General features: G+C 45.4%; 1 protein-coding gene across 3 annotated transcripts in view; it reads left to right on the plus strand.

The window, feature by feature from the left end:
* GALNT16 (polypeptide N-acetylgalactosaminyltransferase 16) overlaps positions 1 to 15,463 on the plus strand; it is a 74,951-nt gene that overhangs the window by 35,376 nt on the left and 24,112 nt on the right. For all 3 annotated transcript variants that reach the window (XM_014942021.1, XM_014942022.1, XM_014942023.1), the window contains exons 2-4: positions 4,939 to 5,114; positions 7,655 to 7,753; positions 13,445 to 13,512. In XM_014942021.1, coding sequence (XP_014797507.1) covers positions 4,939 to 5,114; positions 7,655 to 7,753; positions 13,445 to 13,512 — 343 coding nt within the window. The remainder of the gene's footprint in view (positions 1 to 4,938; positions 5,115 to 7,654; positions 7,754 to 13,444; positions 13,513 to 15,463) is intronic.

A 15,463-nucleotide genomic window follows, 5' to 3' on the forward strand; every position in this document is an offset into this window, starting at 1 on the left:
GAAAGGACGCTTACTGGGGATGACTTGTGATTGATGCTTTGCTGTCCTGGGATGTGACAGAGCTGCCACAATCATGAAAATTATCTTAAAACAAAAGAGAAGGATAGCAGCCCCCTGCTACATTTGTTGAATCAGCACTAAGCACTTGTAAGAAAGATAGGTAAGAGCTGCAATGTATACATCCTATCCTATAAAACTGCTGTTGGACTAACTTCACATTGACTGTAAAATGATTAATTGCACTTACCTGTGAGAGCTTTGCATACCTTACTCTAGTTAATGAATGATTCCTCATGACCCCTGGGATATGATTGTCCTTTTTGAATTTGGCCAAGCCTGCTGTTACAAAAAATATCTTGGGGTCCCCGAGGTCCTCAGCTGCTCTGGTTTTAGTGGCTGTTTGCACAATGTTGGAGCTGGCATATCTGTCTGGTGGCAGACAGTGACCATGCACAGAGGTGCGTGACACTGTCTGTAGTATAGCCTTAGTATTTTACAAGTGATCAGACCTAGAAGAACATCACTGTGCTAGTCAAAGAAACGAGCCTCTCAAGTTTTCATAGATGTGTATGGTATTAATGCGTTTCCCTTAATCCCTTGTTTACAAAGTTAATTTCACTACTTGAAAAGTTTCTAGTCTCTTAAACCATGTCAAAACACAAATATGAACATGCTTTCAACAGCAGAACTAGCGACTCAGTCCATTCTGTCACTGAAAGGGAAAAGCATATGTGAAAATCAGAAATGGTGACATGAGATTAGAAGGTTTACAGTATTTCCTGAACTTTTGGTATGTGAATTGCGTTGGAGGTCTCAGCAACGTTTGGGACAAACCTTAATTTGTGCAAACTACTTTGCTAATCCCCAGTCTAGACACTCACATTTCCCGTGCCTATTCATCTTCATTTCTGCTTTCATCCAGCAAAGTTTTTTGGTCTGTCACAGAACATCAGTCAGAAGGAACCAGGCTCTTCTGCTCCCGTAACTCCCACTTGTTCTAGCCTCAAGCACGGGATACAGGGTGTGTGGCTATATAAAGAACTCACAGGTATGAACTGTCCTGTTGATGTGGTTAATTCTGCACTCAGCTGTACAGACTGTGCCTTTAATATACCCAGAGCTCATATGTGCTTATATTGACTTCCTCCTGAAGTGAGAGGTGTTAATGTGAAGGGAGAGGAAAGAGGGGGTGGATGTCAGTCCGCCCTCCTCAGAGGGTTTGGCAGGGGACTGACTACTATTTCACAGAGAACCTGTGCTGCTCTTGTTAAGTGTGTTTTCAATTAACAGTGAAAAAATGTCCTGTACTCAAACGTCTATATTCTGGGAAAAGAATCTCATAAAGCAAGTCAGTCCTTAAAGATAAGCTTTATATTTGCTTTGCCGGGCTCGTTCCTAGCTGTCTGGGCTCTACTCAGGATGGTGTTTGCTCTCTTCTCTTTATTGGGCTTTGCTGTTGTGTGCTTTGTAATGAGCTGTAGTATCTAGGGCTTTTCTGAGGAGCTTGCTGTTTTTTCCCTGTTTCATATTAATTAGCACAGACCTGATGAACTGTAGAGGTCTACAGGGCCTAGCTGACTTGTATTTCTTGTTTTCAGAGTTTGTTTTTTTTTCCATTTGTTGAGATAATTTTGAATTCTAATCCTGTTCCCCAATATGTCTAACACTTTTGCTGGATTTTCCATGTATTTGATGTCTCAATATCCAAGGTGCTTATGAAAATACTGAATAGCACTGGATCCAGAACAAACCCCTAAAACCTGCTCTCACCATGGTCCCTCTGCTCTGACAGTGGCTTTCCAACCAGTTTCACCCATTCTGCATTAGTTTAATCTAGACTATTATTTCTCTAGCTTGCTAATGACAACATCTTCCCACCCCCTATCAAAAACCTTACCGAAGAAGTAATGATGTACCGCTGCTTCTCCATGCCCTTAAGACTGATTACTCCATCACAGGAGACAATTAGGTTGGTCTGACATGATTTGGTCTTGACAAAACTCAGTTGGCTCCTATTTATTAGCTTGTTATCTTCTTGGTGCTCACAAATCAGTTGTTTGATTACTTGTTGATTATCTGTTGATTAGCTGTCTGTCTGGAAGCTGAAGCTCAGCCCTCTGAGCAATCATCCCCTGAATTTTCCCTTTGCCTGTTTGAAGAGATACTGGCTGAGAGAAAATTGAGAAAGGCTCTTAACTGACAAATAATTCCCAGCGCTCTTTTACCACTTTTTAAATTTGATGTGTAAGTAATGTGAGAACCCTTGTATCTAGAGGATTAACCCTACTAGTTCAAGTTTAAATGTGTCATGGCTCTGAGGGCACTAATGGACTTTCCTGTCCCTGCCCACTCCTCAAGGCTTCCTTCACGCTGCCCATGACCCAGGACCTCAGGTGCTGTCAACCCCTGTCCCAGCGATGCCACAGCAGGGTCAGTCTCCAACTCTCCATGGCCCTGCCCTGCCTGGCCATGGGAGATGGCTCATGAGGACTTATTGCTGCTTCCAGCTTTTTGCACAATATTTCATGGCAATATAAACCAAAACCGAGCCCGAGCTGCAGTGGTGGGCATGGTGAGGGACGTCGGAGGGACAATGGCATCCCTTGCAGAGGGGCAGCAGTGCAGGGGGGGATGGAGGCAGACGTATCTGCCAAAGCACCTCTGTGCAAGTCCTGCACTAGGGTAAATCCGTATGTGGCAGCTTGGCTGTGCAGTGGTTGAATAAGATTCTTTGTTTTGAATATTGTGACTTTTTTTTTTTCCCCATAAAAATATGTTTCCCTCATTCTTGTATGGTAAGAAAGGGAAATCTGAGCATCAGGCTCACCTTGGCTGTATTAGGGATAATTTTATGGGCCACCTTCATTTTATTTCTCACTTGATTCGTCTTCTTTCCAAATGGAAAAGTCTGCGTGTTTAATTTCTCTTCATCCTCTAGTAGCTTCCTTCCAGAGACTGGTTTGACAAAACTTGTGCTCTGGCCACGGGTGCTGAGCATGGTGAGGGACATCGGAGGGACAATGGCATCCCTTGCAGAGGGGCAGCAGTGCCGGGGGGATGGAGGCAGATGTATCTGCCAAAGCACCTCTGTGCAAGTCCTGCACTAGGGTAAATCCGTATGTGGCAGCTTGGCTGTGCAGTGGTTGAATAAGATTCTTTGTTTTGAATATTGTGACTTTTTTTTTTTCCCCATAAAAATATGTTTCCCTCATTCTTGTATGGTAAGAAAGGGAAATCTGAGCATCAGGCTCACCTTGGCTGTATTAGGGATAATTTTATGGGCCACCTTCATTTTATTTCTCACTTGATTCGTCTTCTTTCCAAATGGAAAAGTCTGCGTGTTTAATTTCTCTTCATCCTCTAGTAGCTTCCTTCCAGAGACTGGTTTGACAAAACTTGTGCTCTGGCCACGGGTGCTGAGCTGTCACTGCTTTCGCCAAACAGTGTTCACGATGGTTTCAGTTTTCTCTGTCCCGTTTGCAGCGCACTCAATTTGCTGTATTTCCCCTCTCGGCGGACCGAGTGCAGGGTTTCTCTGAGCTGTCCATGGGGATGCTCAGATTTGCAACCCGAGTGGTCATGGTTCATTTGAAATCCATCAATGTGCATGAGTGGTTCAATTTGTTTCTTCTAATGTTCATTATCCTGCACTTGTCTACGCTGAATTTAATTTGCCAACTGTCTGGTTCTGCTAGGGCTGTCTGCACTGCAGGGTAGCCCTTCTTGGAGAAAGATGCAGAGATGTTTGTTCTTCTAAACACTCTCCTGCTTAAGGAATTTGCTGCGGTGCTGGGTCTCTTGAATTGTTTCCCAACCCACTAAGATGGCTCAACCAAAATGCTGTGTGATACTGGGAGCAGTCCCTGGTCTCTTGTCCTCTAAAACTCCTAAAAGGAGCCTTATAGCAGAGGGAGAAACATGATCAAGCCTAGTATTAGAGGGTATCCAAACTATTTTACATGGAAGGATCTCAAGATCTGGGGAATGTCCAGTGCTTTGGATGAGGTGTCAATGTGCCAGAATCTGCCTTTTCCAGCAGTTTTAGGGAGGTCCAGAACTCCTTCATATAAGGCTGGGAGCATTTTACGGCTTCTTCTTGATTTGGTCAATCAAATGGCTACCATAGACAATTTGTTAAACTACTTTTATTTTATACACTGTCCTGATTGCTTTATAAGCCAATATTTTACAGTTTCTAGGTTGTTTCCAAACAAAATCTCATATCTAAGAGTTCAGTGCGGGCTAGAACTGTGCCTGTCCTCTCTTCCAGTGGCCCTAGTGAATGGTCTTCAGTTGCTGGCATTGCACTGACTCTGTGGCCTAGGAAAGCCAGAGGTAAAAGTTTGGAGAGGAAAGTGATGGCCCAAGCATTTTTACTAGTGGGTGGGACTGGGCACAGTTACATGCAGCTTCCAACTTTATCATGGACTTTTGTGAGACTGGACCAAGCTGGGCAAGGTACAGCAAGGAGCCTGTTAAATCAGCTGTCTCTGTGTGTGTATGCCGAAAAGCTGAAACTGTTGATCCTCAAAATACTGTGTTTCAGCCACATTGGCTGGAGGCTGCTCTCAAACCGGCATTGTCTGGAAGGGTTTCCAGATGCCTGCAGCCTCGGACGTTCTGTGTAACAAGTGCTAAAGGGAATTTGGCTTTTCCTGTGCTGCGCAATCAGGAACAGCACCTTTCATCCAAAGCTCAGTCGGTAAGGATAGGGAGGCCTATAATTTTCCTCAGAGAAGGAATTATAACACCATGTCTGTGAGGGTTTCCTGCTGTCCTTTCCAAGCTCTTGCCTGTCTTGCCTTCCTTCATACCTGAGCCACTTCCAGATGTGCAGCAACCAACCTGCCTTAGCCTACTTGTGTCTGAACTTACTACCCGTGTCTCAACATGAGTTGGGTGCTCTCCCTAATACTCTCATGCTTGTCTCTGCTCTAGATGACAAGGGCTCCCCAAGGAGAGAAGAACAGCCGGAAGGGTTTTGATGAAAAGGCTTACTTGTCCTCCAAGCTGCTGAAGGCCGGAGAAGACCCCTACCGCCAGCATGCTTTTAATCAGCTAGAGAGCGACAAACTCAGCAGCGATCGGCCCATTCGGGACACCAGGCACTACAGGTACCGTGCAGCCCCTGCTCCAAGCCATGTTTGTGCTTGGTGTGGGGAGTCCATTGCCCTCCTCTGCTGTTCTATGATGATGACAAAGGATGGTTTGGGTTTCTCTTCACCAGCGTTGGTCCGTTACCTCACTGTATTTCATGGTTAATCTGGAAAGGTCTCAAATGCGCAGAGACCCTTGACTAATTTGGCCCCGGCTTCTTGCTTTTGTAGGATTTCTTCTCTCAGGTCTGAGCACCATCTGTGTATTTCAGCACAGACCCTCCATTGCAGCTCAAGTTGCTCCTGACAGTTGGTTTTTGCTCAGGTCCCCTCACCCTCATGGCTTCCCTCAGCGACCTTCTGTCCTGGCTGCAGGGTACACCACTGTTGCAGCCTGGCTTTATGCTGGCATTCCTCACCTGCTCTGAAGGTTGCTACTTGGATATTTCTCACCTTGGTGCCTTCTTTCCAGCCTGAGCATTACGGTTTGGATGAAGGCTGCCAGGGTGGGGATGAAACTAACGTGTGACTGCAGTGAATATTTCATGGCTTGCAGAGTTCTCATCGTTCTGTTCTTCTTTCACTGGGGGTGAATTTATTCTGCTGACTAAATTAATCTTTAAATTGCTAATAGTGCTCAGGTAACAATTTTGTAGTTTCTGGAGTACAAAAAGATTATGTTTTACCTTGAAAACTGTAGGTTTGATAGTGATAGGATAGTGTAAACCAACCTACTTCAATGGAGAAAAAAAATAGAAGAAAACTAAGCACGTCTGAAATGCACGTCTATCCAGGCTGGTATCTAGACCTTACCTAGGTTTGCAAAGCAGCATTTCACAGCTGCTGGGAACGGGAAAGCAGGCATCTAAATTGGAACTGTGAAAGGGATGTCGGGAGACATGGAGCTTTGGGAGCCTGCCAGCAGTGACAGCCATCAGGGTGCTTTGTGAACACAAGCAGTTGGGACCTTGGTTGGGAGATGAAAGGCTTGCGCTCCTGTTCCCCAGCATAGTCCTCGGGACTGGCTTCCTAGGGACTCGGAGGCAGCAGCGCCATGTCCTGCGTTATTGACAAGTCTCCCTGCCATGCAGAATTGCTGTTTTCTGTTAATCTGCTGTCATATTCTGGCCTAAAAAAGGATCACTTCAAAGGTGAAGTATTGTTTATTTTGATCTGTGGTAGCAAGCAGAGCATGCTTTTTGTGAAAAGCCTCATCTACGCAGTTCAGTCTGAAAAACAACATGTATGTGATTCCCTGGAAATGTATGGCCATTTCAGCCCCAGCTTCGCAAGGGTTCCCTTCAGCGATGGGGAGTCCAAAGCAGAGTATAATCAGAGCAGATAAACCTATTTCCATGTTCCTTGCTTTGCAGAGGTGGCCGTTTGGGAATGAGTGAGCTGTGTTGGAGTACCTTGTCTTTTAACTACGCTGAAGTAGTTGCTGGGCTGGCAATGTAGGATGAGGAGTTAATTCAGCTGATACAAGTTAGATTGTGATTTGAGAAAAGCCCATTCTTCTGTCACAAATGGACCTGGCTCCTTGTTTAAGGAGTGAGGGATCAATAGGTCACTAATATGTCACCTTTTCTTCAGGCACCCAGGCAGGGCTTGAATATACTTGACTCCACGTCCTACAAGCTCCTTCTGACCTAGCATGTACTGTTTTTTTGATCCAAAGCAAAGAGAGGGCCAACTTTCAAGCACAAACTTTGTCCTTGTCCCCTGTGATGCTGTAGTAATGCTGAGATCTTGGGAAGACTTCCCCAAATAACACACACACCAATCTCTGCTGCTTTTACACTTCCTGATGCCTTAATACATTTTGTATGCATTACATCATGGAGTTATTTTGAAACAATAATAAATGTGGTATGTCTCCTGTCTGGTTTTGGGTTTTCCACTTCAGTCTTTATCAAGGTTTCTTTATATGTTTGAACATTGCTGTAAGAAGCTGCTGTCCCCTTAATAAAATATTGCAATGAAAAAGTCATAAACCAGTAGGACTGAATGTGATGTTAAAAACGGTAACAGTTTAGTAACAGCCACAAAAGAACAGTAAGTAAACGTGGAAGAACAATTAGTGGCTATAAGAACTGAGTTATATTCCCTCCCAGGACAGACGCAGTCTGTGCATGGCCTTGAGTTGTTAAAAACACTAGGCCACAATTTCAGGTGTGGGCTCTTTGTTAGGCACAGAATTAGCACAGACTGAGTGCTGTTTGACACTGGCTGGGAATTAAGGTGGCAGACACTCTGGAGAAGCAGAACAGCCCAAATCTGCCATTCCTAGTATCTGCCAGAATTGGACCCAGGGTTCACATCTGTGAAGAGTTCTCCTCCAAGAAACTTTGGTCTCCACAGGGTATGAGCAAGCTGATCCTGAGTTAATCCTTGGTTTTGAGTATGGGAATGAATGTATGTTACCTAACATTACAAAGTCATGGGCGAGATGAGAGGATGGGAGGAATTGTTTTCTATTACCAGCTGAGGTATTAGTGTTGAACTTCAGCTGCTACGGGGTGATGTTTGGCTTACACTTCTCCTCTCCCCTGTTGCAGGTGCACTTCTGTACGCTATGACACGGACTTGCCAGCCACCAGCCTCATCATCACCTTCCACAACGAGGCGCGCTCCACCCTGCTCCGCACGGTGAAGAGGTGAGTTTGGCAAGGGCTGCTGGCCCAAATGGTGGTGGCCTGGTGGAGGGTTAGGGATTTTCCAGCAGTTAGCCAAGCAGGGTGGCTGCAGTCCCCAAGTAATTGTGATCTGTCCCGGTAGAACAGGTCAGGGGCTGACCTGATGGCTCACCAAATCCTTTTTGGGGCTTTCTCCACATACCTTGCTGAACCTGCAGGATGCTTGCTGTCTTGTACAAAGGTCTCCTCATATCTGGGTATCATCAGCAGTGGCCAAATCTAACCAGATAAATAGGTGGCATAGGACCTGTCAGCATACCCAGGTAGACAGGAGCATGCAGTTAACTGTATCAGAAAGCAATGTTCCAGCTGCTCCTTCCCTTTCCCATCAGCCCCATGGAACCCAGGGAGGGTCTTTTCCTTTTAGTCTTTACATGAGAAGTGCCCTCTGCCCTCTCTGCCTTATCAAGTCATTTCTCAAAGGGTCTCTGAAGCCTGCACGCAGGTCCAGGAACAGCCTGTGGAGGCTGAAGGAAGAGTGAATTGTCAGGGTAGAAGGTTGAGCTGATGGTATCACTAACATGAATGCATTATTCATCATCACCACTTCTTCCCCTGTCAGATCCTGTGGGCTTAGAGAAATGTGCTTTGTGAATAAATAACAGGCTTTTTCAAGTTGGCCTCATGGCTAGGAGGCTGGGTTTCTGTCTGCCAGGTTTGGTGCTACTGTGTTTCCGGAGACTTGTGTATATTGCGTTAACACAGTTTGCCTTTTAATCTCTATCTTTTCCTTTTCATTTGAACCATAAAACAAGTTCTACAGAACCACTGTTCAGAAAATGAGCAGACTTGTTTGGAACCACAGTGCTGCTAGGGCAACGGCAGGAGATTTCTGCCAATTACATCATAGGTCAGACAGTAAATGGCTAGGTGCTCAGAAACCATGGTAGTAGGATCCTTAAGAAAATCTGAAGGCAGCCAATCAAGTAGCCAGATGCCATGATGGTTTGTTGGGGTTCTGTTTTACCTTGAACCAGGACATAGCTAAAATGAAGAGAAGATGACACTCAGAGCAGTAGTAATGCACAGAGAGAGAAATTGATATCCAGATCTTATGGGAGTGATGTGTACTAATGAGCAGGTAAGTGTTGCCAGTGCATCAACGGCCAGTATTGCTCTAAGCAGGGTCAACTAGAGTAGGTTACTCAGGGCTGGATTCTCCATGGATGGAGACTGTGCAATCTCTCTAGAGTAGGTTACTCAGGGCTGGAGTCTCCATGGATGGAGACTGTGCAATCTCTCTGAGCATTCTCTTCTCAAGGCTAAACAACCACAGCTCCTTCAACCTCATCTCATATGTCTAATGCTCCAGTTACTTAATTTTCTTAGACCTGCTTCAGCATGTCCCTCTTTTTCTTGTTCTGGGAAGCCCAGAACAGGACACAGCACTCAGCATGTAGATGCAGTATTACCAGTCTCTCAGATATGGTCTCCTGCAGCCCAGGGTCCCCAACAAAGACTGTGAAAAATGGATTAAGCATCTGTTCAAATTGGTCCCCTGCAATCCTGCTGTCACTGGAGAATGTTGTGAGGGGCTGGCTGTGCTCTGCTGTGAACAGTGGCGTGGATGGCATTTCCTCTCAGACCTCTGGCTACAGCTGGAGTCTTCAGTGCCAGATGGTTTACAGCCAGTGCATGTGACTGATTTACTCCTTGCTTACATCAAATGTCAGAAGTGTCCGTGATTTATCCCTGTCTGATGAGGGATCCCAAAGGCTGAATTCTTCTTGAGTTCTATGGTATTTGCAGTGTCACACAACCAAGCATTAGCTCGTAGCCTTGTCTTTGAGTCATGGGAAGTTTGTCAGCTATAGACAGAGGTGAGGGCTCAGGTCATGGCTGCACTGTTAGAAGAGGTGTGGGGCTGATTCCCACTTGCAGGTTGACACAGTTGTTGTAGAGGGAGTTGAAGAGTTAGATTTCATGATGCTTTTCAAGGCCTCTTCTGTAACCCGGGAGTCCTGTCTTTCAGCAGAACGCATCTGAATGTGCCAGGCTGAGTTACTGCTGTGACTGTAATTGTCGCTCAATTCACATACAGTGAGTGCACCAAATGCTATGTAATTATTACCTTGCAGCACTTTGGGATAAGTCAAGTACCAAAGGGACAGGGCTGTTCTGTTCTGTTTGGTTTATGACCTGCCTGTGAGTCTGCAGAGGACCACAGTGATATTAAGCAACAGGAGGCATAAAATTGCACTGCCTGCTTACCTGCTGACTAGTCAAGCTTGCAGCCTGTCATTATTTCTATATCTATAAGAGCTTTCTTAAGCCAGATAGAGCATGATTATTTAGGTAATTAGAATTAACTATTTGAGATGCACCTGGTGAAAATTAAATATGATTTGACCATTATTATGGGCCTTTTCCCAAGTCTAGTTATCATAATTACACTATGGGGAGTGGAAGAGGGCAACTGATGGAAATAAACAACACTAACAGCAAAATTTTCTGTGGCTGAAAATTTTTTTAGAGTTCCAATCTTTAGAGGCAAGTAGAATATGAACTAGCAGTTGAAGTTTTCATACCTGAGATCTTTGCGAGCCTGGCTGGTGAGTGCCTGAATCTGGGCTCTCAAAAGTCAGCTGTAAAATTTTGCGAAATTCTAGGAAGAAATATATAAAAAGGGTACTGGGATTAAACTAATCTTAATTTAAAACTAGAGGGAGCTTGAATGTGCTCCCCTGGGCCAGGTACTGTCTTACTGTGTTATTCTGACAGCTGTGCAAAGTAACTCAGCTGCGTTGCAATGCTGGTACCCAAAGGCCTTGGGAAGACCTAGGGATGGGACTCCTGCATTGCGATTTATTTCAGGGTGATCTAAACGTGTCAGCTGTAGGGGTCAGATCCTGATCTGCAGACCCGTCTTGGTAACCACACCTGTATGTGTGCACAGATGGGAAATGGGCTATCCACCAGAACCTGTGACCATGCCAGTTCAAATGGCTTGTTGCTGGCATCCTCGGTCCTGCAGGAGATGTGTCAGTCAAGAACTGACACATTTGTGTCAGTTTGTGTAATGTCTCTTCCTTGTCGGGACAAGCTATGTCCTGAGAGCTGTCACTCAAACCAGTTACTTGCTTGGCATCCTGTTCTCCCTCAGAAATAGCTGTCAGTCAAAAGGCATTTTGTGTGATTGATGTCTATGCCTGATTAGTCATTAGGCGATACCATCGCTTCTGCTGCAGTGACCATTCTTGCAGACGGGAAAATCAACTGCTTTATTGTGTGGTCCCTTTCTTTCTCTTTTTTTTCCGATTTCAGTCAGTACTGTGGGTACTGTTTGTCTTTGGTGCAAATATAAAGGGGAATAGTCCAGTTTTAAGTCAATGGACTTGAACAGCTGTCAGTGGTTCAATGCCTATGTAGAGAGCCTTCATAAATTCTGATCAAAAAGGATGCTGTTGTAATGCCAGAGCATTTGGTATAGCAACTCATTACAATGACAATTTAAATAATGGAAAAATAGAAGATTATTTTAGAGCACAGGAAAAAAGAGATTCTCCTCTGCTAACATCTGGAATAAATGAGATTATCTATGAGCTGATGAAGGATGGAGAGAGGAGGGAAACTCATTGGCGTTGCTGATGTAGTGTCATACAACAGAGTAAGGACACTGTTGCTGAAAGAAGGAAAGTGTGAGAAAAGACAAAGGAGGTAGGGAATCTATGAGTTAAGGGGAGAACAGTCTGTATTTCTGCTGTAAAAGGCAATTGTCATTTGGATTTTGGACTCCTAGTAATACATTTTGTTCCTAAAAGTAATCTATTGTCATGCCAGTCTCTGCACCTCATTGGAGGAAAATACTAGGATTACTGTGTTTCTTGTTAAAAAGACAGACAAGACAAAGTGCAAAGAAGACTAAGTACCTTTCCCAAAGTTCCACAGCAAATTATTGCAGAGCTGAGAGCAGAACTGGGCATTGAACAATGAGCTGTGAACTCCTTGAGGAGTGATTTCTCGCTACTGGGAAATCAGTGGACAGGTGAGGAAGAGGGAACAAAGTGTGTGCTTTTCTTTTTTCCTAGTTATGTTGAGTTGGAAGACCAGAAACTTGTGGAGAAAATGAGAGCACTGCTAATAATCAGGCTAGTGGGAAAAGGTGTAGAATACTGTTTTACAGCCATTATACTGCAGGATGCAGCCTGTCTGGGTTGGTTATGTTTTGCATTGAGTTTGCACAGACAAGAATTTCAGTGCAGGGCAACCTTGTCTGTAAAATATGCAGATGATGGCTATGCTGGGAGAAGCTGCACTTATAAATGCAAAGAGGAACATCTCCCATCTCCCACCCCACCGTGCTAGAGGATCCAGAGAGGTATGAGCCTAGAGAAGCAAATGAGATTCAGCTTTGAAAAATGCAAGCTCAGTCATCTAGGGACGTGTAAGCTCAAAATACGAATACTCTCTGAGATGTATGAAGCAGCATAAATCTGAAACAGAGTGGGATGTGATACTGAGCAGCAGAGCAGTCAGGATTTTGTTGTGTGAGACAGCAGAAAACTTTCCCAAACTGAGGAAACTTTGGCTCTGTATGCAAAGCCATCAGTGATGCTACTTAGCAAGATGGTAATTTATTTCTCTACAGCTCCATTCCTGGAAGTATTACTCTTGTTGTCTGTTTCCTGTATAAAACAAAAAAAGAAAAAAAGCCAACAACCTTTATGCAGAATTGCTCAAAATCAGAAGTGTGGGTGCCATTGAAATGAGACAGGTTGCTAGAACCAAGACTGAGCAATCTTGTTGAAGGCAATGAGGACCTGACTGTGCCTAGAGGCATTTGGAGAAGGAGGCTTGAAGGAGGAATATGCTGTGTGGTTGTAGTAGAGCCAAGGGAGAGACTTGTAGAAGTTATGGAAAATTATTTGAAGTGTCTTAAACAAATGAGAGAGACAAAGAGATGAGAATCAGACTGCTCTGACTCCAGCGTACTGGAGTACATCAGCCCCTGAGGAGGGCAGAAGCTTTTATCACCCCCTCCCTGTGTGTGAAAGCCCCTGTGTGATGGAAACCCACTGCAGTCCCATGGGTATGGTGGGGTGGGGTGTGACCAGCCCGAGGTCCTTCCAGCAAGTGTTGGGGCTGGTTTGAAAAAAACATAAGTAATGAGCAGAAGAGGAAAATAAAACCCAAATCCAGAATATAGCCAAGGAAAATTGCCTTCCTCCCAAAGAATGGAATTAGTGAGGAAGCCCCAGCAGGCCTAGTCTGTGGCATTGAGACAGAGCTCCTTGCTGGGGAAAGTGGCAGCTCTTTCCACTCCCAGGCAGTGATGAGCTTTGCCCAGAGTTTGGCAGATGGGAATGGCCTCCTGGCTGCCTCGGGGTGGGTGGTGCTCTCCTCTTTGCCTCTCTGTGTAGAAGCAGAGAGCTTGCTGCAGCATCCTCTGCTGTCTGCCCCCAGGCAGTCCCGCAGTCTGCTTCCTGGCTGTGGTCCTTGTAAGGTCCAACTGAGATATCATAGCTCTCTGCTTGCAGTTTGGCTTCTGCCAAGGAACCCTGGTACAAGGGCAGGGTTACCTCTTCCACATCACTGGAGTTTGGTATTCCTGCTGTAACGCATAGCACAGCAGATTTGTATCAATCGTTATTATCATTGTCATTCTTATGGCACCTCACAAAGATTATTTTTTTTCTCCCTGGGTCCCTGCAGTGTCTTGAACCGCACCCCTCCCAACCTCATCCAGGAGATCATTTTGGTAGATGACTTCAGCTCAGATCGTAAGTATGGACCTCTTTCCCTTGCACTTTTTTCTTCCCTTCTGTTTTCCATCTTTTTGTTTGCTCTGTTCAGTCCCCCTACGTTACAGAGATTCCCTCTTCTCTGTGTGCAAGAGAAAAAGAAAAGAGGGGACGTTTTTCTGTGTTTAGTTTGTGTCCATGCATGGCAGAGGCCAGAGCATCTTCCTTCTTTCTGTCAGCTTGGCAGTTTTGGGCAGGTTGCCACTTCTGTTATGCATCATTTTGTGAGCTGTTTAGCCCAGGTAAGTATGTAAAAGTGGTGTACATGGGCATAATGGGTAACTACAAACCAAGAGAGAGCAAGAGGATGCAATGGAGCCTACAGAAAATGCTCCCTGGGGTCCTGAAGGCAGACTCGGGCAAGACTGTCTGCCTGCCTCCATGTGTCTGGGATCCCAGGTGTCCCTGTGTGTCGTGGTTTGGGCCATGGAAGGGTTATTGCTTTGGACAACACCATAACTTCTTCAGCAGCTTGGCACAGGGATGGAGTGTCTTCTGTGTGAGTCCCACCAGCCCTGTAGGCCAAAGGCTGTGGACTGTTTCCGTCCAGACTGTTGCTCTTCCTCCTGGGTGTTCTGTAGTAGTGGTGAGGTGGTGGGGACAGAAGACTTCTTGCATCTCCCATGATGTGTGCTAAATTCAAGGACAATCCAGTTATGTGCCACTTATAATAACTGATAATTACTTCTTCAGAACACTTTACAGAGAGCTCAAAATGCCCACCTTGGCCTGCTGAGGTAAGGAAGCGTAGCTTTTTTGATTTTGGAGCTAAATACTGTGTAGTTTTGGCCAAAAAATTTTAAAGGCAGATGCTGAGATTAGGGATTTATCTTTCTGGGGGCCTTAGAGTATGATTTGGATAAGGACTGAGCTGTGACTGCCCAGCTGTTTGAGCTGGGTGTTTCTGAGCACCTCCAACAAACAGTCCTAAATGTCCTGTGTTTGGCATCTAGAAATTCAGTTCTCAATGGCCAAAGTGTACCAGATCAACACTGATGGATCTCTGGGACCTGTACTGCACAGGGCTCAGCCAGAAACTCCCATTTAGGCTCCTAGGTAAATGGAAAGATTTTTAAAAAGCCCCATCCTGTGACAGCTCTCATTTTTCTCGATGGCAGTGGGATATTTGTGGATACAGCTATTCCCCTGAGGCACCTGCATGGAGGCACTTTAGCACATGTTTGAGGTCTGACACTTTGCTTTTTATATCCACTACAGTTTCTGTAAAGATACAGAGAGTTTCTGAGCTCTGGCAAGTAGTTACAGCCAGAGTGATATGCTTCACTCCTGAAGAGTGAGTGACTTGATAAGGATTCTCGTACTTACCTGAAGTTGTGACTCAACCAAGATGAGTGTTGCCCTCTCCTGTAGCAGATGTCCAGCAAAATCTGGGTACTCTGTAATTAAGAGCACCTGCCACTTCGCTTGGATGATGCAGCAGCTGCCAAAGTGCCCCCACAAGAGCAGTATTTCAGGTTGCACGTATCCTTGAGAATGGAGATGCTCCTGCAGGAGCATGCACTTTGGCTAATGGCCTTTGCCTTCTCCCCAGTCTGAGGGAGGATGACAGCAGGCGAGGGGAGGTGTGAGCCCTGAAAAGGAACGAGCAACAAACATGGAAACTGGGGTGAACTTGGTGGAGTGAGGGAAAAGAGCCAAGTTAGAAATTGTTATTCCTGTGACCTCTGCTAGGGCAGGAATGGAGAGGGGATAATGGGGGACTAAAGACCCAGTGCTCACTGGTCCAGCTGGGCTGGAGCCGGTGGCTGTTCCTCTCTGTCGTCTTGCCTGGGCACTGTGAGGGAGGGACTGCTCGAGCTTCTGGCAAGCTGGCAGCAAAGCCCTCGGTTAGGCATCCGTGTGTTAATGTAATGGTGCCTCCAAGGAACCGAGTCACATCCCTGTAGCCTTTATTAAATAAAATCAAGCA

Source organism: Calidris pugnax, unplaced genomic scaffold (genome assembly GCF_001431845.1).
Source record: "Calidris pugnax isolate Ruff unplaced genomic scaffold, ASM143184v1 scaffold56, whole genome shotgun sequence".
In the NCBI taxonomy this organism is placed as follows: domain Eukaryota; kingdom Metazoa; phylum Chordata; class Aves; order Charadriiformes; family Scolopacidae; genus Calidris; species Calidris pugnax.